The sequence below is a fragment of the Spermophilus citellus genome (assembly GCF_964194105.1).
Source record: "Spermophilus citellus genome assembly, chromosome: 11".
Lineage (NCBI taxonomy): Eukaryota > Metazoa > Chordata > Mammalia > Rodentia > Sciuridae > Spermophilus > Spermophilus citellus.
Window position 1 is genome coordinate 46336748 of NC_138192.1, and position 24927 is coordinate 46361674.

Genomic DNA, 24927 nt, shown 5'->3' on the forward strand with positions numbered 1-24927 from the left:
AAACTCTCTTAAAGGGACTTGTATTCAAGAGGTGTTCATAGTAAACATTTCATACACTGGAGCATTTGTTTCAGAGTAAAATAGACAAATCCACTGGGAAAGATATTAGAGTGACAAAATGGATCAGGGAGCTAGATATCAAATCAGAGACACTGCGTCTGATAGAAGAAAAAGTTGGCTACGATTTACATATTGTGGGGTTGGGCTCCAAATTCCTTAATAGGACACCCATAGCCCAAGAGTTAATAACAAGAATAAACAAATGGGACTTACTTAAACTAAAAAGTTTTTTCTCAGCAAGAGAAACAATAAAAGAGGTAAATAGAGAGCCTACATCCTGGGAACAAATTTTTACCCCACACACTTCAGATAGAGCCCTAATATCCAGAATGTACAAAGAACTCAAAAAATTAAACAATAAGATAATAACCCAATCAACAAATGGGCCAAGGACCTGAACAGACACTTCTCAGAGGAGGACATACAATCAATCAACAAGTACATGAAAAAATGCTCACCATCTCTAGCAATCAGAGAAATGCAAATCAAAACCACCCTAAGATACCATCTCACTCCAGTAAGATTGGCAGCCATTATGAAGTCAAACAACAATAAGTGTTGGCGAGGATGTGGGGAAAAGGGTACACTTGTACACTGCTGGTGGGGCTGCAAAATGGTGAGGCCAATTTGGAAAGCAGTATGGAGATTCCTGGGAAAGCTGGGAATGGATCCACAATTTGACCCAGCTATCGCACTTCTTGGACTATTCCCTGAGGACCTTAAAAGAGCGCACTATAGGGATACGGCCACATCAATGATTATAGCGGCACAATTCACAATAGCTAGACTGTGGAACCAACCTAGATGCCCCTCAGTGGATGAATGGATAAAAAAATGTGGCATCTATACACAATGGAGTATTATGCAGCACTAAGAAATGACAAAATCATAGAATTTGCAGGGAAATGGATGGCATTAGAGCAGATTATGCTAAGCGAAGCTAGCCAAGCCCTAAAAAAAAAAATGCCAAATGTCTGCTTTGATATAAAGAGAGCAACTAAGAACAGAACAGGAAGGAAGAGCATGAGGAAAAGACTACAGTAAACAAAGACGAATGGGGGGAGAGAAACGGAGAGAGAAGGGAAAGCATACGGAAATGGTAGGAGACCTTCAATGATACATAAAATTATAAGAGGTCATGAGGGGCAAGGGGGAGGGAAAAAAAGGGAGAGAATTGAACAACAGCAGGGGAGGTAGAGAGGGAAGATGGGAGGGGAGGGGAGGGGGGATAGTAGGGGATAGGAAAGGTAGCAGAATACAACAGTCACTAATATGACATTATGTAAAAATGTGAATATGTAACAGATGTGATTCTGCAATCTGTATTTGGGGTGAAAATGGGAGTTCAAAACACAATTTGAGTCAAATGTATGAAAGATGATATATCATGAGCTATGTAATGCTTTAAATAATCAATAAAAAAAGATATTAGAGTGATATATGTCCACAGTATTAAATAATCAACTACTGATTAATTAAGGGATAGAAGTTTTATATAAGAAAAATGTTCATTATATGGAGGGAAGCAAAAAGATTACATCAACTTTATCTGAATGTGTCCCAAAGAAAAACAATACCTTTCTCCTGAGAACTTTTATAAGGTTGAAGCCCTTTAAGTCCTCAGCACTTCCACTTTAACAATTTACATCTGCAATAATCTAATAACACTCATCAATTACAATGGATTATTTAAATTTCTAGAACCCACTGGCAAGCCAGCAAAGAAAAGGTAAAAGCCACAGCATTTTCCCCACCTCGCCCCATTGAATCTAAATTGGTGGCACTTTTATTTTCTTTGAGAAGACCCATGCTGGCAACGTGTACTAGGGAGCCACAAGGAACTCGTGCTTATTCTATGGCCAAAGAAAATAAAATGCTTAAAGCCACTGAGCTGTACACTTGAAAACAGTTAAACTGGCAAATTGTATACATTAATAAGAACAAATATATATTTTTTTAAATGAGTAATCTTTCCAGTGATTACTGTAAAGTCCTGGAAATTACATCATATGATCATGTGGTTAGGAAGCCAGAAGTCTGATAGACACGGAGCAGTGTTGGATTAAGAGGCAATATGGAACAAGTGAAATAAACACTATAGAATATGTTGAAGTCCTCTCAACATTATAAAAAGAAAACACATCTTAATTTCAATAAGGGTTGAAAATTGCTTTGAATGCCTATATCCATAGAAGTACTATATCAGATAGATGGCTTCAATAAAACAAATTTACAGGAAATAAATTTATTGAGAGTAAAATTGGTTAAAGTTATTACAATATACAATTCTATACAAGCAAGTTTAGGTTTATAGTAAATTATGAATTCTTGCTTTTGAAGGAGAGGCATTTAAAAATGATAATTATATCCCGAGCCATTTACCTTATCTTAAAAACATTTTTCCTCCCAAATTATCAAAAGACATCTGTCTATAAGAAATGAAACTAGAATGATAATCATTTCCATTTTTAAAGTTAAAAAGATATGAGATTTGTCTATAATAGAAAAATAGTAGTGTAAAATATTTTACCTTCACTTAGAAAGAAAATTATTATGAAATAAGATTTAGACTCAATATCTTCTTGGTTTTTCTTACCACCCAGAATTATATCATATTTTTCAGATTTATGTTATTTTTATAGAAATATATAGCAACCAGGAAAAAAATAGCTACTCAAATTTTTCCTATTGCTTTTAGAAAAAATCATGTGCTACTTTTTAAGTGATATTTACAAATATGAATTATTTTATTTTTTAATGTATACATTGAATCTTTTTCCCTACCAAAAGTACACTTATATTTATATGATAAATTATTTTCCCATCAAGCTAAGATCCATACTTTAGTTAAATATTTTAGTTCCTTTTAAGTAGGTAGACATATTGTTTTACAGCAAATACTCAAATTTTCACAGTCCCAAGATCTAAGTTTTGCTTTTGATGACAATTTTCATTTTACTGCAGAATTGAGAGTATGACTTCTTGTCATGTTCTGCTGATATTGCAAAGAGAAATAGGTTACAGAATAGTTTTTCCTATTCCCTGAAAAAGAGAAACCCATTAGTTGATATTTTTCCCCCAAAGCTATACGGATTTTGTTGCATGTAGACTTTTTATTCAATTTTCTATTGAAAAATTGCCATACACACACACATGCACATACACACAAATATGTTAAATATTAGGTTTGATCCTTCTTTTAAAACTTTTATTTATGGTTCTGTTATCCATTGTAAATTTTTGCATTAGTCTTGCTTCTTCCAATAGATGATTTTTTAAAATTCATTAGTTTTGATATGCGTGTACACACTTAAGAATATTATTTACAGCATTTCTTCAGATTTCATATACACACATTTTGGAATGATTAAACAGTTTTGTCAATTTCAGCTAGAATTGGCACTTGATTGTATGAACCCTTTAGAGAAGAGAAAGTATATGCTGATACAATAAACACTCATTTCTTTGTAAGGAATCTTTTAAGTGATTAAAAAGTATAACTTAGTATGCTTTTCTGGATGATATTTTCTTCTACCAAAAATAGTTTTCCAAATATGGTATTTCTATGCACTAAGTATCTATGTTTGAATTTTAAGTAAAAATCTAATTTTTAATGTCATGTCACAAAATACCCATTTTAAATTCTATAAAATTGATGTTTTACTACCATGATTGTTATGACAGATAATAAATTCATACACAAAAAACTAGAGATATACTTTGAAATTTATCATATAGAATGGACATTTATGCAATAGAACTATTGAATACTTCATAAACCTGTTGACTTAAAATTATAACTAGTTATCTATACTAATTCTATAACAACCGTGAAACATATCTATGTAAGTAATTTTTCCTGTTCCCTTGGATTTTAATATATTATTTACTGCCAAAATTAATTATCTGATGCCTACTCTATTAAGAACTGTCTTGGCTCATTTTGTTTGTTTCCTTCTTCCAATACAGTATTTGTGAATGAGTGCATGCATGTCTTAGTCCTGTAAATTCAACTACTTCTTAATAAAATACTGTGTCTAAAAACTTAATTATAGGTTTCTTGGGCTGGAGTTGTGGCTCAGAGATAGAGTGCTTGCCTAGCATGCATGAGGCACTGGGTTTGATCCTCAGCACCACATAAAAAAAATAAAGATATTGTTTAAGTAAAAACATATATATATATATTTTTTCTTGCAATGAGTGTACTACCAGTAAAAGGGAAGGATTATTGTAGCTTGTAGGTTAGACCTTTATATGGTGCAAACATTTTTTATTCGTTTATTTGTTCTTTTTAGATATACATGGTAGTAAAGTGTATTTTGAAATATTATACAAACATGGAGTATAACTTATTCTAATTAGGATCCCATTTGGATATTTAGTACAATCTTTATTGATGCAGTTAAGTTAATCATAATACCAGAAGGTCTGAGACCTAAAATAGCAAATTGGTTGTTCAGCTAAATTTGACATTATATAGAACTGGCTTGTCATAGGACTGGCAGGGAAAGCAGTTTGGTCTCACACACATTCTTTATCTCTAGCACTATTTTAAGAAGTTCATTTAACCACTACGGAAATACTTCTAGAGATGATGCATGTACAACAGCTCAATCCAATGTAAAAAGTTCTAATTTTAGAAAATTCTTCTTTATGTTGAACATAATCTAATTTCAAACCCCTAATTCTAATATCTGAAACAACTCAGACCTGGTATGCTTTCTGTTCTGGAACTTCATATATTTAAATACAGCTAGCAAGTCATTTTTGCTTTAGTCATACTTCTTCCAAAGACCTGTGCTCCAGATCCTTTTGACAAAATATCATGTTCATAAATGTACACAGTATCCTATGTGAGTTCTGAAGGGTACAAACTCAGTAAAACAGAATCAAACTCCAATAAATGTCTACATAAGAAGTACACTGTTTCTGCATTTTATATAAGTTCTATGCTATTACTAATTTATATAGAAATTCTACTTAGTTAAAAACAAAAGAAAAAAATTTCAAATAACTCACTTAAAAAACAAAGTGGTACTCGGGAGTAAACCCTGGGCCTTGCACACGCTAAGCAGGTACCTCGCTGAGTTATACCCCAGTCTATGAATGGATTTCTCTTAATGAGTTCTTCTTTATATCTACATAATTAATTTTAACCTAACCCACAAATTTATATTTCAATCTTGTGTTAGTTTAATACACTAGTTCAACATACTGAAAAAAAGTTGTTTTTAGAAGCTATTTCTTCCTCTCAATTTTGCCAGTGAATCACCCTCTTTAGGGAAATGGTACAGACAAAAACGCAATTATGCTATTAGGTATGATTTGGTTTTTTTCTTTTCTTTTCTTATTTTTTTTAGTGTACCTGCACTCAAAATTAATAGCTCATGTTTTCTAGTTTTTGCTTCTTGCTTATAATAATAAAAGATGTGGTGCTCTGGAATTACACTAAATAAATGATTAGACCATTACCCTTCAAAGATGTACAGGGGTAAAAGAAGGGCAGAAAAAAGAAGTTAAGTTGCATATAAAATTATATAGCTATTATCATTGTATCTTCCCTGACCAGAGTCTTCCCTTGTCTTTTCTTTCTTTATGTTCTGAATATATTGAAAATTATTTTTATTCTTTTGTCTTTTTAACTATATTCTCACAACTTTTACATCACACTATTATGATGTTTTCTTTTATAAACACTTATTTTGTAAATAGTTTTACCTAGCAATATTATAATGGCTTTTAAGGTTTACAATTATATTAGACTAGTTTTCATTATCTCAAATCTAAAGTATCACATAAGTTGCTATTTTTGATGATTACCTACCTTGTAACTTACAGGCAGGTCCTGACAATCCTGAGAACATCCACTGACTTTCTTACTCAAACATTCATTTATATGGCAGTTTCTCTCATCTGAACCATCGCCACAGTCATCCTTATTGTCACAAAGACCTCCGCTGGGAATGCACCTGCCATTTTTGCACATAAAAAATGAACTGTTGCATGACTGTTCTGGAAAAAGAAAACAAATGGAACATAAAGGGCATGCCTTTTTATACTATAGTTGGTTAAAATATTCACAAATATAATAACTTATCTGTCAAATTATAATAAACATATTTACACTTAAAATACTCTATAGTCAGTGAAATATTTTATACATAAAATGTGGAAAACCAAGGGCAAACTGTATGCTGATGTTTCACACATACTGCAAATGTAGCTTTACTATGAAAATTAGCAATCAAAATAAGCACCTACGATAAAACTAATGGACTATCTGTCTAATTTGAATTGTGAAGAATGAGTTCAAAAGCATAATGATAGTTTGACATTTTCCTCAAGCTATAGATCTCTGAGAAATTATGTCTCTAAAAATTAAGAATATAGAATAGGTAGACATTTCTAAATACTTTTTCTTCCAGAATATATAACATTGACATTTTTAAGTCAGGGCATAAAAAGGACATTGATGGTGAATGATAGTTGTTCCAAATATAGCGATGGAAAGGGCTCAGATTTTGCAGTTACTCATAACCAGATGACTTCGGCATTATTTCTTTTATCATACCTGTATAAAGAAGTCTATTAACATATAAACTTCATGAGAAAAAAATTGTTTATTAATTAAAGTTTATTCTAAAATATATGGCTATATATTCATCATTAGAATAGTAATAGGGAAGAGTGGCTAATATGTTTACATTTCTGTGCAAATGACATGCAACTTATTTCACTTTGTCTAGGTGTGGATAATAGACTACTTCTCAGTAAATATTTTTTAATGATTTGAATTTTCAATTTTTTTATACATTTATTTATTTATGTAGTTATTTTTATGTGGTGCTGAGGATTGAATCCAGGGCCTCACATGTGCTAGGCGAGTGATCTACCACTGAGCCACAACCCCAGCCCTCAAATTTTGTAATTGATTCATAATGTGCAAGTTTATAAGTACTATTGAAAAGTATGATAACTTCATTAAATCCTGAACACTTATATATTTGAATTTTCAAAATAGGTCCATGTAGGAAAATTATATTCATATAAACTCTTTTTAAATATTCATTTTGGAGGGAAAGGGGACAGGGTATGCATCCATGAGAATCATTGCCTCAAATCTTCATAGTCTGAGCATATATTTAAATTTTAAAACAGCCTCAGAATGTAGTTGGTTACTAGGATCCTATATGGTATCACTAGAGATATCACATGCTTAATAATTTAAATTTTCTTTCATTGAATACTATAATAGATAGATAATCAGTCATAGTTCTGCCATTAAGAATAAACTTTGGAATAAATATAGCATTATGTATTTTTGTACCTGCACTTCTACACTTTGGATTTAAAGGTGCTTCATCAGAATGGTCAGGGCAGTCAAAGTCCCCATCACATTGCCACTGAGTGTTTAAAAGACATCGCCCATCAGCACAACGAAATTCTTCAGTACTACACTCTCTGTATCCTAGAGAACAAGAAATAAGCAGTCTGAATAATTGTGAAAAATATTTTAACAATAAATAGTAACGAAAATTTTATTCCCTCAAACGCACAGCATACTTAATTAATCACAAGTTTACCCATGCCTTCTATGGGAAATATTTTTCATTTATTTCTGTTGTCATGGCCACAGTTGTAAGAGATACGTTGTGGTTTGGAAGTAAGTTAGGTCCAGAAAATAAAGTTGGGAGAAAGGTTCTCTGATTAGTAGATGAGCTAACATGAATGTAACACACATGATTACACCATCTTCCTTCACCTAGTGTCTATATCCTAGGGATTTGTCTTAGAATGGAAAACTAAAATGAAATCATTAAAATTTTTCTTCAAAACCAAACTTGGTTAGGTTAGCTATGGTTCCAGAAAATATAAAAGGACTGATTCTATGCTATAGCACTAGTTCTCAGAAAGCTGTAACGTTTATGTTTGTGAAGAAGCAAAATGTAAAGAAACTGTTTAAATAGAAAAAAAAACTTGATTCTTAGAGAAAAAAGAAAAATAACTATTATAATTACCCTATATATTAATTCTTAAAGTCACTTAAAAAGTTTTGTTCAATTTACAAATGAGCTCATCACTTGTTAACATTTGTATCTATTCCTGTTATTAAGTAAGGCCTATTCTGTTTTTTCTTTAAATTTTTTTTCATAGTTGTAGATGGACACAATCAATGCCTTTATTTTATTGGTTATGTGGTGCTAAGGATCGAACTCAGTACCTCAATCTGCTAGGCAAGCACTCTGCCAACTGTACCACAACCTCCACCCTAATTCTCTTTTTAATATTAAACTTTTGAATGGATATTTCCCTCTGTCACTTCTCTTAAAACTTTCTGATAAATCTGGGAGAATCTTTATGGCAAAAAAGAATAAATTTCCAATAAAATATAGTTCGGTAATGAGTACCTACTTGCAAAGCTTATAATCTTGGAAAGGCATAATTAAAAATATCTATAGTTTCCATAATATTTCTTCCCTCTCAGCCCTCTTCACCAGTTTCTTCTCCTTAGTTGACAAATATATGCAAGTCTTACCCAGTCCAATAACAATGAAAGTTTCTCTATATACTCCTTAGTACACATTCTCTTTTTCCCTGTACTACCCAATTTTGCCTCCACTGATTATCCCCCAGTTCATCTTTAGTCAATCAACAACTCACTTCTCTAACATCTAGAGAAGATCTGAAATTCCCCTTGAAGTGAATATATAGCAAGTGGCAAGTGGCAAATTCAAAGGTGTCTCAAAATTTGATATGGCTTTTCTACAGCATTTGATGTTGTTGACCATTCTTCCTTGGAAATAGCTTCTTGGTTTAATATATATAATCCTCTCTCCTGGCCTTCTTTCCAAATATGCTTTTGCTGTTCCCTTCTTTTCTCTTTCTCTAGGAAGTCCTCTGATGTTTACCCCTAACATATTGCAGGTGAAGCCCTGGCTTCAATTTATGATTTATTAATATCTATTATCCACATTGTCTGGTTTTCTCATTTTATGTATAGCTTGAATGTCACCTTTATGCTGATGACCATCAAATCAACATTACTGATTCTTATTTAGAACTATATTTTCACTAACTGTGTAGCTATGTATGATTGCCTAATTAATGCTACATATTTAAAAATATTCAAAATAAATTCTTTACTATATCTCCGCTCCTGCATCAGAAAAACTGAACCTCAATCTCCCATGTTACAAAGCTTATTAATAGCAAAATCATCCCAAGTTACCCAAGCTAAAAGTTCTCAATTATCCCCCACCTCCAATAATGTATCAACTCTCACACCTTCCATACCTTCCATTCTACCATTTTTAATCTGGTCCTCAACCATAATGTTAACCAGGAGAACTATTTCAGGAATGTGCTAACTAGTTTATTTTCCTTCATGGTTCTCCTCTGTGGTAATATTTTCTTATAGTCTGCTGAAAAAGATGGATCTAGAACCTATATTTGACTATGACTTTCTATTCCATTGTTTCAAAATGTATGCTGGCCTCAGAAGTAAAATAACTGAGTACAAATGATATAAAATAAGATGTCAGACTTTTTCCAATCAAGCTCCAATTGAATTTCTTAATGTCAGCTTAACCATAGAGAAGATTAGTAGTTATTCCTTAATCACATCAACTTACAGTTTTTATATATACAACTAGCATTTACCATGTGCCTAGAACTGCTCTACACGCTGAACACATATTAACTCATTCAATTTTTTTTGGCTGTATAAGTTAAACATTATTAATATACATATATTATAAATGAATAAACTGAGGTACAGAAAGGTAAAGCATTTTCTCAAGGTCACACAGCTAATAAGTGGTAGATTCAGGAATCCAGGCTACCCAGCAAAAAGATCCAGGCTATTAACCACCATGTAATGCTCTTTATAATCTAAATATGATTTTTTCAAACAAACATGCTTTGTTCATATTCTTTAGTGCTTCCTTCAAGAATTATTTTATTGATCTGGAAGCATGAGAATGCTTTTAATTCAAGTGAAACTGAGGCTGACACAAGAGTACTGAAACTTCAAGGCCAGTTTAGCAATGTAGCAAAACCCTCAGCAACTTAGGGAGACCCTGTCTTAAAATAAAAAAAAAAAAATACAAAGACTATGGATATAGCTCAGGGGTACGGCACTCTTGGGTTTTAAAAAAAATAAGAAAATATTATTTTCTCAGCTCTGATCCCATGTACTGCTGTTCTTATTCTTATTTGACAAAGAATATAGAGCAAAGGAGAAGGAGGGGAAGGGAGGAGGCATAGGATAGGAAAGATGGTGGAATGAGTTGGACATCATTACATTAAGTACATGTGTGAAGAAACTAATGGTGTGAAAATACTTTGTATACAACCAGAGACTTTAACAATTGTGCTCTATATGTGTAATATGAAATAAATTACATTCTGCTTTCCTATATAACAAATTATAATAAATAATTTAATTTTTAAAAAGAATGTTATTATATTGTCTGTCTGATGTTCTTATTTGTTCTTTAAGTGGAAAACTATGTCTCAGTCATCTCCTTATCAACAAAATATGTCTAGAAGAGAGGAGGTATTCAATCAGAAATAACTCTGCTTTCAATTTATTCCTTGAGTTATAATGTAGCTTTTAAAAAATCATATTGAGTGCATGACTTAATGGTGAAAAGATCATAAAAACTGATATCCATTGATTTCCGATTGATTCCTTTCAAAGACCAAGGTTTTAGACACTGCACAAGGAGAACACGGGAGTGCACTAAATTTACTACCTTACATATAGAAAGTCCATAGATTTGCATTATGTATATTTATTCATTCATATGTATTGAAATATTTTACAGAAACAGTAGGTACACATGAGATTTCAATTTTAACTGGGCATTTTAATACTGATTTTATCATATAATTATATACATGCATATATAATATACATAATCATTAAATAAATATGTATGTAAAGATAAATTTCATAGAAATATTAAATATTAACAAATGAGACACATGTAGAAATACAACGTGGAGGAAAATGTTAAGTAACAAGCCTTTTCTGACAATGCTAAGTTGCATTATTTTCTCACTCAAATACCTGATCTGGCTGTAACACTGAACAACCCAGCCAAGTATTGTACAAAACACTTCAAAATACAATAAAACAGAGACATTTTTATAGAGATTTTCCAACATGGTCACTGAGTGTAATAAGTACACTACAAGTGGACATGAATTCCAAATGCACGTAAAATTATACTTGAGCTTAAAGAAGTTACTTGTGGTGCAACTAGGTATTACTGAATGTATTGGTCATTAGTATCATTAAGAAAAGTGAAGAAAGAAAGAAAGAAAGAGAGAAAGAGAGAAAGAGAGAAAGAGAGAAAGAGAGAAAGAGAGAAATAGAGAAAGAGAGAAAGAGAAAAAGAGAAAGAGAGAAAGAGAGAAAGAGAGAAAGAGAGAGAGAGAGAGAGAGAGAGAGGGAGGGAGGGAGGGAGGGAAAGGAGAGAGGGAAGGAGGGAGGGAGGGAAAGGAGAGAGGGAAGGAAGGAAGAAAGGAGTGTTTGATTTTGATTTGTGCAAACCCAGGTTCTTCTGTAAAGGCTTTCTGCCTGAGATCCTCCTCTTTGGGAGCTGGATGTACTCACCACACTGCAGGGACTCATCGGAGCCATCACCACAGTCATCATCATGGTCGCACAGGAACTGCTTGGGAATGCACACTTTATTATGGCACATGAAGGTGTTCTCATCACACGTGTTATTGGGAGCTAAGAAAGACATCACGAAATATAGAGTTAGAGGAGCACATATTGTATCATCTCCCATATTAGAATTTAGAAATGGAATAAAATTATAGCTAATAATTCATAGTTATGTAGAAAAAATAAAATTTTGCTTAATTTCCAATATATCAAATTAGTTAACAATGCCATGTATGTAATAGAATGTATTCATATGTAATAAATTCTATGTATATATTTCAAAGTTTTAGTATTAATAAATTCCACTCTTAATCCAGAGTGCCCCTGAAATTTGAAGCCATGTAGCAATTGGTAAGCTTTTTAAGAATGAATTCAAATGTTTGTGTGTCAGAAAAAAACTTGGCTAATAACATGGGTGGGTCTTTTCTCTCCTCACGCTTGCAGTCATGCTGGTTACATGATAAAAGTGTTGCTTCCTTGTTCAGAAGTAGAACTGAAGAGATCACCAAGTGGTAATGTTTATGACAGAAGTAAAAAGTAAACAAAGAGAGTAGAGAAAGTTATTGTTTTTAAAAAGAAAATATACCTTTTGGGTAAGTGCAAGTATGGAGTATTAAATTTCGTGTGTAAGATCTCTGATGTAATGAGCCCCATTGTAATCACCACAGAAAATTAAAAAAATTGACCCATGAAATGGAACATTGATCCTTTGAGATTACTAATCCTTGAATGTAGTGCTCCAGCAAGTCCCTAACCAGTGGTGGATCCAAATGTAAAATAAAGCATGTGCACAGGACATAAACTTTAATACTATACTCATAGAATCATAGAAGACCTGAAAGGATCATTTAACTTTTTCAGTAATCTTATATCTAAAAGATAAAGGCTATGGTAGGATTCAAAGTTAGAACACTTCAAATGTCAATAATTACTATATATTATTGTAGAATGCTGAAAAGAATAATGGTTTGCAGAAAGTGGCTCTGCCAATTGGATTTGTATCCTCAAGGAAGCTATCTACCTTCTTGGGACATCTGTTTTGTTATCTGTTTAATGAGGATAATAAAATCTGTCTGGTAAATTTCTCATAAGGACTAGATATAGTATGTGAAGCAGATCTTCTCATGTCAGATATTCAATGCATTCCCATGTGCTCTTTAATTTCCTACCTATATAGTAACTATTTTTAGCAGATCCCCAAAAACACTTGATGGTAATGTTCTGGGAATTCATTAATGTAAATAAAAAGCACCTATCACAACAACTGGAATATAATGGACACTGGAAGCAATTTAGTATCTGCCATTTCCCCCCCTCCTAGCCTAAGCATTTTCCTTTCCATGCAAGAGCCCTCTCTTTGTCCTTTGAGACTTAGACAACATTATCACTTTTTCTTGAAATCTTTCCATGACACTCCCAGGACTCTTGACATAATATCTCGTTGTGGTGACCCTGTATCTTTGACACACAACATTCTCATACTTAAGGTATTATAGTTATTCATTCACATGCTTATCAGTCCTTCATCCTCAGGCAGCCTCAGACTACATGAACCAAGCAATCTCTGCTTTCATCTTAGTAATTACTGAAATAGAGCCATGAGTAGGTAAAACACAAAGGGTTATTTGAATGTAATCAAGTATAATTTACTTTCAATAAATTTAATTTTTAAAACTATAAAGAAGTCACATAGGAATGACATTAATATCAAAGGACAAGTTAGCATTAATAATAACATCTCTAACTCTGAACTGTGTGACAGTTTTTATAACTCAAGTGAATTATGCCAATTCTAACACATGCATCCTTCTTTAAAACAGTGAGCTACAGTGACTTATTTGGCATTAACACTTGCAGGTCACTGGAGTGCAATTTGCTACATTTTAGCATAATTTACTTAATAGTACCCATGTGGTCCAAAAGTGTTAATATGCTTCCCAGAGTGTTAACTTGCTACAATAGCAACAACATACTGGGACCATCTGGATCCCTGAATTGATGCTTAAACCTTTATTATGTAGCCCTCAGTGGCCCCATCGACCTTTATAGACACACATATCAGTTTCAAGATCAAAGTGAATTATTCTACAACAATAGCATGAGTTCTGTGCAAATTTGCCTATCTCAAAGTTTTCGTTTTCTTTTGTGCTTCAACTGTCCCTGATGTACACACACACTTACCTTAAGGCTTCAAATACAATGTTTTAAAGACATGGAAATAGGCCATTTGTGAGATGATTGGCAGAATATACGTTGAGGAGCAGAATTTGCAGAACTATTTCTGATAAATTTCTCAGCTCAACAGATCCCCTGTGTGACCTTGGGATCTACAATCAAATATTCAGTCCCTTTATCCTCCTGACCATGCAAAGGAACTTATCTAAATTTTTACTATTGAGAATTTCTCTGAAAATTTCCTGAGGTGACCTAGAATCAGAAACTTAGTAAATTGTCTGACCTCCAAAGGTGGTCCTATGATCCCTAGCTTCATTCAGCTATATCCATACTATTTCTACCCGACCCAGGGGTTAATACCCTATTTGTAGCACTAATAGGTGTTTACTGACCTCCTGATCAGTTGTTATCTAAGATCAGAGCAGCTATTTACAGAGTATCTGTCATAGGCAATCTGAAAGCTTTCATGGGGGGTTGGCTGGCATTAAAAAGAAAATGCCAAATCTACTACACTCACAACGTGGTGCAGTTATACTATCTCAGAAGTGCAATGACAAATCTGCAGTCATCTAAATGGTTTTAAAGTGGGTAATACCACTGCACATCTGAAACACTCTGCACAATTAATTAGAGGGGCTGCTGAACTACCATGGTAACAACGTCCCACCTGATTAGATCTAATACCACCCAAGGGCCCAGGGATTAGGAAAGTGAAGGAAAACGTGAAGTGATAAGTACTATGACACAAACACCCAAGGGTTTTGCCAAGAGTTTTCTTTGACAATAGCTGATAAACGTCCATACCACAGCCGGCTATGGAGAGCTCATCGCTTCCATTTGGACAGTCTCGTTCACCATCACAAAGCCAGTGTCGGGGCACGCAGGCACGAGAGCCCTGGCAGCTGAACATGTCCGCAGCACAGGTGATGGAACCTTAAACACAAAGGAAACATGCTGCTAGGAACAAATGCTAGAAAACGTTCACAATTACATTTCCTCATGAAAAGAGGGAAGCAGAAGAATGCTGCTTACAACCAAGAGACTGTAATTATTGGGAATCATCAAACATTATCCTTTTCCCTACAGATGTGTAGAGATTTTCATCCAATACATTCTTTCCTAATTTGTGTTATGTCTATTAAAGCTACATGGTGGAAAATAACTTCTTTTCTCCTTGTAAAATGTCCCAAATCATAGAAATGTCATAGAATTAGGAACGATCTAGGGCAACATTTTGAAAGATCCGAACTTATAATGATAGGGACCACAATAGTAAGAATCAAGGAAGCATCATTTTTATTGCTTAATATATGTTAGATATTTAACAGAGAAACTCATTTAATTCAGGAAAACCCCTATTCATATCATTTCACAGAAAAGGGAACATAAGCTTGAACAAGTTAAAAAGCTTGCAGAAGGCACAAATTGCCCAGGGTTCTACATGGGGCATTGGAATGCCAAAATCCTTTTCATTCTTGAGCATCTCTCTTAATCACTAATGTTATTATTATTCATCCTAAATATGTTGTTAAAAAGAATAAATGTGCCCATGTTCTTTTTGTTTTTATACATCTAATGAACAAAATCTACCTTTTCTCTGCTCTATCAATTCAATGTTCATTTAGCTGTATGATGTTTTCCAAACATATATAGCCAAAACAAAAGCAAAATAATACAAAACAAAAAAGAATGTTGATTTGGAATGTAAATCCAAAGGGTCATAGTTGTTTTCTATTTTCTTCCTAATATAACCATAGGATGATCCTATGTCATATGACTCCCCTCTTATGATATTTCCCTAGCCCTTTGAATAGTAATATATCCTGAATATTAAGGGAGTTGTATTTACTTGGATAAAACATTTTATATACAAAATTTTTAATAAAGTGTTGTATATCAACAAATGAACTAAAACATTTTTTATATTTTTTAATATTTATTTTTTAGTTGTTGTTGGACACAATACCTTTATTTTATTTGTTTATTTTTATGTGGTGCTGAGGATCGAACCCAGGGCCTGGCACATGCTATGCAAGTGCTCTATCACTGAGCGACAACCCCAGCCTGAACTAAAACATTTTATATAAGCAAATATATAAATATGAATCCAAGCTAACTTTTAAAATTTCACTTTCTTATAGCAAAAGCTGTCAGGAATAGGTGTTTTTAAAAGATACCTTTAGAATTATTTAAAAATATTTACTACATGGCCAAATTGTACTGTTATATTGTGTGTGTATGAACATGCAGCAACAAATCCTATCCCATTATGTAACACTATTTAAATAAAAATATGGAAAAATAATTCATCAACTGCTTATGCACCCCCCCTCTCCTGCCAATTGACCATCTCCAGGAAGAAAATAAGACTGACTTGATAGATGAAAAATATTTGCTTCTGGACATTTAAAGAAAAGACCAATACACTTTAATTAAATGATTATTAGCCTTTTACTTTTCAGTTCTACAGTTCTTATGAGTAGAAACTGCTTTCCAAAGCAATACTTTCAAAATTGATAGCAGTGGTTTGCCAAAATAAAATCTCCTAGGGGAAAAAAAGATAAAACAAATACAAAAACCAAGCCCTGGGGATCTTCTCCCACATAAACGTGTCTGTCCTTGGTATATACTTCTTTTGAAGGACAGGAAGGAATAGTATATTGAAAATTCCCCAGGTGATTCAGATTTACTCATTTAATTTAGGGTCAATGCTGCAACATAATGAGGTTTAACTTTACTGGAAGAAATCAGAAAATAATCATTAAGTAAATGTTCCTTTTATCTAAAAATGAATTTTCCTGCTAAATAGTCTGTCTTTATTAGTTTCTCTAATAAAATTCTTCTCTCACAGAAATTATTTTTCTATTATAACTCTTTATTATCTATCTCTTCAAGCATGCTCAAAGAACATAAAGTGTCATTTTCAATATTATATTCTCAATTCAATGTTCTAATTTCTGCATTACTGAGCTTGAGTTTTTTTAACCACATTTTTCTACTAAGGAAGTTTTGATCAATGTGGAACTCCATGATACCTTCCATTATTATCTTTTCAATTTGTTTCCAAGGTAGTCATAATAGAGAAGTACTGATTTGGCCATGGAGAAATCTAATTCTGCATAACCTTGGGGGAGGCTGATGTCTGAATTTCCTGTCTATAAAATGAGGGGTATGACTACATAATTACAAAGATCTCTCCTGCTATAAAATGGCATAAGGTTCTTTACAGCTAATTTGTTGTCTCCCGTGATAGTGTTCAACAGATTCTGCATTAAGAACATGCCAACACATTGAAGTCAATTGAAAAGAAAATGGACCAAGGGAAAAAACTCATGGCTTCATTCCACAGTTGGCACTACCATCTGGAGACACATCATCTTCCTCCGGGAAAAGAATCCCAAGGGAGAAGAAGGACAAGCTAATGGAATTCCACTTGATCTGTTTTATGTCCTTACTCGATAGCAAACATCGATTGGTAAGAGTCACTACCCTGTTTACTATTTCAGAAATCTAAATTCTGGTTTTACCTCTGTCATTACTAAGTTAGCTGATTAACTTCAGTCCACTTTTTTTTTTTTGTCTCTGTGTTTCTCTTTTCCACTTATCAAAAGATGGAGGTAGATTAGACAATCATTTTCTAAAATGCAATCCTCAATATCCCATTTCAGGATCATTATGTGAGTATTAAAGAATATATACGCATCACCCAACAGAACAACTGATTGAGAAGCTACATTTTTAACAGGCATTTTAGAAGGATCTTTGAACAATAAATGTTGGGGCCTACTGACATAAATTATTTGTGAGGTTCCTTTCCTATTCTAAAAATACTAGATTTAGTTTGTTAACTGAGGTTTAATCTAAAGTAGATTATACAGTGTATTAGATTTGTAGTTGGTATATAAAATATAATGCGTAAATAAATTAATAGATTCAGTGTTTTGATGATTGACAAACATGCCCATTATCATTTTATTATCGTTTTAGAAGCATTATTCCTGACATACATTCAGACATGACAACAGCACTTTGACAAAAGGAAGGAGGCAAGAAAATGTAAACAAAAAAGAATGGCAATAAACCTGTGGATACAATGCACACTGGTCTGTTAAATAATCACAACAGGTACATAGGTGAACCTTTTTGTATCTAATAGGTAAGAAACCCCAGCAATAGGCAATGAAGTTAAGCTTCCCAAAATCCTACAGCTTGAAAACACACATGGGAGAACAAAGAATTGGAGGTATTAGTGTAAATGTGAGTATCTGTCTACTATATGCCAACTACGAACACACTGTAATTGCTTTTCAATAATCATTAACATTTAAGAGTCTAAACTGAATAGCCTCAGAGTCTTGGTTCTTCTGTTACATAGAGACTACTCAGAAAGCCCATCGTTACCAATGCAGCCATGAACTGCAGGCTTAACAGAGGGTCACAAGCATGATGAGTTAATCACTGGAAACAGGGGTATCCCATTAAAAATCGGTAAGTTTTCTTGTTAAAATTAAAAATTTAATAGCAAATAGCAACAAAAGAAAAAGGCTAAGCAGTCATCTAATTGATTATTAAGTTTTCTCATGTTCAAAGCTCTCTGATACCGATCATTCTACGTTTCTATTTGTCTTACAAGTAACTCCAGATCATTTTAGCTATATAAAGAAAAGGTAAATTTCCATTGGCTTAAAGACAAGAAAATAAATTGTCTACTTTCAGAAGTTATCACCAATTTTATATTATTTATAGGGAAATTGAGTGTAGCCCAAGTACTATAAAGTACTCTCTGTGTGGCCATGACCTACACAGCAGACCACAACTGAAATCTGAACAAGATGCTAAATGTGCTTGTCTCTATGCACCTTATCCTGTGATTCAGGTCCTTCTCTTTCTAAAATGAGCACAATTAACAAGCTACTCAACAGGATGAAATTAATTAGTGAAGAATTTATACTTATAACTACAAAGACATACAAACAAATGGAACACACAGATTGATAGACATGTTAATAAATTAGTAGACTGACTGAACAATTATAATAAATTTGTGGACACTATTAGTTCCCTTTCTTCTTTTACCCCTTAAGAAATTCAGTTAATAATTCCACTTAAACTATAAAATGTTTGTGATTATTAAAAAGCAATTTCATTGTGTTTGCAGTTGACATGCAATAGGCAAATATAGATGTTTGAAACTGCTACCTCCAGTTCTAGAAGGCTGAATTCAAAATTACATTTTAAAATCTTATATAGCGGTCACCTTCCTTTACCTGTTATTTAAAACAAATCGGTATAAAACACACAGAGATGTACAGAAACAACATATGTTATTTGTAGTAGTATGGGTTCCTCTTATGTCCTTATGTGTGTGTGTGGGGGGGGAGGGGGGTGTGTGTTTCCAAGGTCTAAACCCAGGGCTTTGTGCATGCTAAACAAGTGCTCTACCACTGAACCACATCCCCACCCAACATTTGACCATTTGATCCAACAATCTTAATCACTGGATTTACTACAAAGGAGTCACTGAAAACTAGAAATAAAAGTAAAAAAAAAAATTAATTGTGGTAATATTAAGAAAAAATCTTAAATATAACTGTATATGTAAGTAAAACAATAGATTACTATTAAAACAATAAGTATGTCTTGTAAATTTAGTGATGTTTCATAGATAAGAAAACAAAGACAGCAAAGAGTGTACTGAGTGGTTAAAAACTGAGTACACAAAAGGAACTACTTACCGCAAATGCTGTCACTTTCATCTAATCCATCCCCACAATCATCCTCTCCATCACAAATCCAGTGTTTAGAAATGCATTTTTGTGCAGAACAAGCAAACTGGTTCCAAGAGCAGGAAGAATCTAGAAAACAAAAAAAGCAGCTTACTTTAGGTGGAACAGCTAGGGGACATAAGCTCTGGTGTACTAGTGGACAGTAGGTACATATAAGGATAATGAACTATATATTTTTAAAAGGCTAAATGAAATAAGTATGAATGTCTTCACCATCAAGAAATGAATTTGCTTAAAGAAATATATGCCTATTCTCTTTGAACATTATAACAATGTGTACATATATCAAAATATCACCTGGTGCCCAATAAATATGTATAAGTATTATGGGTCAACTGTAAAGAAGAAAAAAAAATGGCTAAGATTATCTTAGAACAGATTTCACAATGAGAAAGCTCTTTCTTAGACTTTTCTAAAATCAGCCCTTAAACAAGCCAAATTCCTCTTCCCTGTGACAACTCTACATAAAATTTTGACAACGGCTTGCATATTCCCTCTGTTTCCAAGTTACACACCATGTTCCTTCAATACGGTTCTCATAGGACTTGCCTTTGAACTTTTCACTGGGCTGACTATTCACCTTTAACTATATTCCAGACTGTCATTCTCTAAAAATGTGTGGGATGTAGTCATAAAATATATATTCCATGTTCATTTAGTAATCCTTTTTAACTTTAATCTATTTTTAAACTAACAAAGAAAAAAAACTACATTTTAAACAAGGCAACAATGGGGTGGACAGACCAAATATGTTTGCTTTAAAAGTGAGCTAAGGAGGTTTTAGTTTGAAAACAAATCAAAAGTTTTATGCTTATATGTACTTAACACATTGAAGTTTATATATCACTTCCTTAAAAAGACCCAAATTCATAGGAATAGTGAATTTTTTCATACAGGATGTTTACAATAATAAGATACTACAATTTTTTCCCAATATCAGTTCTTATTGCTTTTGTTTACCCCCACAGTCCCCCTCCACCCATCATATTTATCACCAGGGATCATTCAAAATAAAGTCCTCTCAAATTACATTGTTTAAAATGCAAACTATTGTCAAAATAACAATATTGGGTTTAGTCTGAAAGAATATTTAACAATTGCATTTTCACTGAAATGTTTAATCAGATGATATATAAAAAGTGAGAAATTTAGAAAACTAAAGCCTGGGAAACAAAATTAAAGAAGACACAATCATATAATGGTTCCCTATTGAGGATTACAAATCCATAGAAACTATTTTTGAAGTTTTCTGTTAGATTTATTCAGAATCTGGCTCTAACATAAAGATATATAAGATCTTCACCAAAGGAAATGTATTTCCTCATTTCACAATGACATTTACTTTCAGAGGAGTTTGACATTTCATGGAAGATCCATTTTAAATCTTTTTTTTCTACGCTGTCTACTCATCACAGTGTATATCATTTGTGTTAAAAGTGAATATATGCTTTTTCCTATTGAACATTTCCTTGGCCTAAGAAAAACCACAAAATCCATAAATTTTATAAAATATAATTTAAAAGGTTCTTTTATCTTGACAATGTGAAATAAAGTATACACACAGAGAAATTAGGAGGTAGAAGGTAAGGATAAATGTTTGAGTAAATAGAAACTTAAGGATATTATTTCAAGTTATCTGCAGAATTTCAAATAATAATAATTTCCAATGCCAGATAGGAGTATCATGCATAGTATAGGTCAGATCCTTATTTTTTCATAGTACAAAGTACATATATTAATCCCACCTGAAGTCAATATATCAGGAAAAGAAGATGTACATATATTATTTAGATTGGCAGGGGAAGCAATTCAACAGAAAGTTTTTTAAAAATATTGCAGTGGGAGAATTTTACTTACCATTATAATTTCCTCATTTTACTTTAATTTTTATCATTTTGGTTTTATTTAATAAAAGTGAAAATTGACATCAAAGTCTGTTAAAACATTTTGTGTTCAATCCCTATGCAAGAGAACATCAACATGTGAATCATAATACAGTTCATCAAGTAAAGCAAGACTTAAATCCTCACCACAGTGGAGTTCATCAAGCCCATCCTCACAGTCTTTCTGACCATCGCATATCCAGGTATTCAAAATGCATCTTCCACTAGGACAACCAAAATAATTTTCTTCACATTTGTGTTTGTTTTGAACTGTGACAAAATATAGAATGTAATGTTAATTTAAAGTAATTTTAAATTTCTTCAATATAGGTAGATAAAACATTAATACTTCTAGAACTGGAAAAGATAAATTTGAAGCAAATGGACAAAGAATACCTGTGATGTTTTCCTGGAGAATGCCAGGGTTCTGAAAACCAGAGGACTAAGAAACTATCACAGACCAGAGGAGACTGGAGTACATACTAATAACATCCATTTCAGGACTGGGTCCTGAAACAAAGAGTTTAACCACAGAAAAACTGCTTAAATTAAGTAGTATGGAGATGAGATGATGGAGTTAAAAAGGAAAAAAAGAGCCAGGTGCAGTGGTGCATCCCTGATATCCCAGAGACTTGGGAGGCTGAGGCAGGAGGACTGTGAGTTCAAAGGCAGCCTCTGCAAAAGATAGCCTATACAAAAGTGAGGTGCTAAGCAACTCAGTGGGACCCTGACTCTAAATAAAATACAAAATAGGGCTGGGGATGTAGAGTGCCCTGAGTTCAATCCCAAGTCGCCCTCTAAAAAAAAAAAAAAAAAAAAAAAAAAAAAAAAAAAAAAAAAAAGAAAGAGCTGATATGACTCTCAAGTAAATGAGTCTAAAACCAAAGAATCATATTTTCATGGAAAATATTCTTAATTTCCTATGAAGAATAAACATAAACAACAAAATTAAAACATTGGTAGATCTTAGATCTTTGCTGAATGAATATGGATTTAGTGTTTCTACTGCCTGCTATTTTGAATCTGCTTTGATAGAAATTAAGCAAATATTCCCTATTTTAAGAGTAAAACATGTTAAAGCAGAATCTTTTTTAAGATTATTATAGGGTTGGGAGTATAGCTAAAAGACAGTGTATGCTTAGCAAGTCTTCAAACTCAGTACCAAAAATAAATAAACAATGACATTTATGATACTATGAAAAATGTTACAAGAATAAAAATTCTGTACATAAAATTAATTTTTAAATTGTAATTTATAAAACTTACAAAGTTGTTTTTACTACTGCTTCCAAAAGAGCATATAAAATACTGGATTTTTCTCTGTACTTGATGTCATCTCTTCTCTCATACCTTCAGATTTCCATAGCCTGGCCCACACCCACAGCCCATCAGGAAGCCAACCTTAGAGTATACGTGCCAATCACACTATGATATCCCATAATGAATGTTTTAAGATAAAAAGTCTCCCTATGATATATTTTGAAAAGGAGAAAAATTCATTTTTTAGTAAATTTATCATGAAATCAAAAGATCTTGAGAGTTCTTAACAATAACTTAGGTTTTTTAGGAAGCTTCCTAGATATCATTCAAACTATTTTTTTTTCAGTACCAGGGATTGAACTCAGGGGCACTGGACCATTGAGACCCATCCCCAGCACTATTTTGTATTTTATTTAGAGACAGGGTCTCACTGAGTTCCTTAGAGCCTTTTTTTGCTGAGGCTGACAGGCGTGTGCCACTGTGCCCGCCATCCAAACTGTCTTGACTGACCTATTTCTGGCTTCCTGCCTGTGCCCACCTGTCTCATAAAGCAGCATGAGTGTCCCTTCTTACCCAATGTAAAAATCACAATTGTTTATAAGTGCTGAAAGCTTACTCCATTATTTGTTAATCCTAGAAAGAGATAAAGGATATGAAAAAGAAAATGAAATGTCAGTTTAACAAATTTCTATTATATGGTGCTTTAAGGATAATTTAAAAAATTAACTATTGTTAGGCTCGGTGGTTCACGCCTGTAATCTTAGCAGCTCGGGAGACTGAGGCAGGAGGACTGGGAGTTCAAAGCAAGCCTCAGCAAAAGCCAGGTGCTAAGCAACTCAGTAAAGCCTTGTCTCTAAATAAAATGCAAAATATAGCTGGGGATGTTGCTCAGTGGTTAAGTGCTCCTGAGTTCAACCTCCTATACCAAAAAAAAAAAAAAAAAAAAAAAATAGAAGAAGAAAAGAAAAGAAAATTAATTACAGCTCTAGTAAAGAAAATGCATTATGCCAGGCACAGTGGTGCATGCCTGTAATTTTAGCAATTCAATAGGCTCAGACCGGAGACTCATAAGTTTGAGACCAGCTTCAGCAACTTAGCAAGACCCTATCTTGAAAATAAAAAATAAAATTTGAGAAGTAGCTCAGTAGTAGAGTGCCCCTAAATTCAATATTCAATCCCCAGTATCAAACAAAAAGGAAAATGTATTATTATGAAAAGCACATTAGATTAATAATCATGACACACAGGATCCATGATTCCAAAGTAATAAAATTCTATATTTAAAAAGTATTTGCATGATTAAAAACAAGATTTTTTTTAAAACGTGGAAGAACTGTCACGAGCTACAGTCAGTGCCGCCAAAGAATTTTTTCCCACTTTCTCTAAAGATGCAATTAACAATTTTTAAACCAAAATGCCTGAAACAAAGGTATCAGAGAATAAATCATAAACTACCTTAAGTATCAGTTTTTCCTAGTAGTTTATATTTATCTGTTTATATAAATACAAACTGGTATGCAAAATTCTCATAAATATAATTTATTAAAATATTTTTAAAAATTATATACCAACTAAATATGGAAAAGTGACTCTTGGCAGGGTAGGCAAAGGCTAACAGTAGTTTGAGTCCAAATTCAAAAGTGCCAGTTTTATGCAATGAACACCTTTCTCTTCTGAATCTTTTTAAAATCTCAGTACCCTCAAATAGATCGCTCAAGTCATTTTCATAGAAGGCCTTCTTCTAAGAAGTCAGAAAATACTTTTCAGAACTAATATAGGTAAAGATGGTTCATAGGCAGATACAAAATATTACTGCCTGATCTTGATCCAAAAATGATAACTATTACCTGAACTATTATGCCAAAAATTATGTAAACTGTATCAACAGTCTCACACATGCTATATAACATGAGCAAAGTCAGTAGTGAGAAACAGTATCCCTCTTGTTAGTCTATCAATAGTTAAGTCAAGGTTTATAACATTTTTGCTGATGCTTTATATTTATAGATTATAAATCTTAAATATGTAATCTCCAGGGGCTGGGGTTGTGGCTCAGCCGTCGTGTGAGGCCCTGGGTTCGATC

At 33.0% G+C, this 24927-nt stretch overlaps 1 protein-coding gene across 1 annotated transcript in view; it reads right to left on the minus strand.

The window, feature by feature from the left end:
- LRP1B (LDL receptor related protein 1B) overlaps positions 1-24927 on the minus strand; it is a gene marked incomplete at its 3' end in the record, with an annotated part of 1847377 nt that overhangs the window by 240435 nt on the left and 1582015 nt on the right. The window contains exons 50-55 of the mRNA XM_081262419.1: positions 21732-21854; positions 19651-19770; positions 14720-14848; positions 11684-11806; positions 7388-7528; positions 5885-6072 (exon numbers count right to left, since the gene is read on the minus strand). Of these exons, the coding sequence (XP_081118545.1) occupies positions 5885-6072; positions 7388-7528; positions 11684-11806; positions 14720-14848; positions 19651-19770; positions 21732-21854 (824 nt within the window). The remainder of the gene's footprint in view (positions 1-5884; positions 6073-7387; positions 7529-11683; positions 11807-14719; positions 14849-19650; positions 19771-21731; positions 21855-24927) is intronic.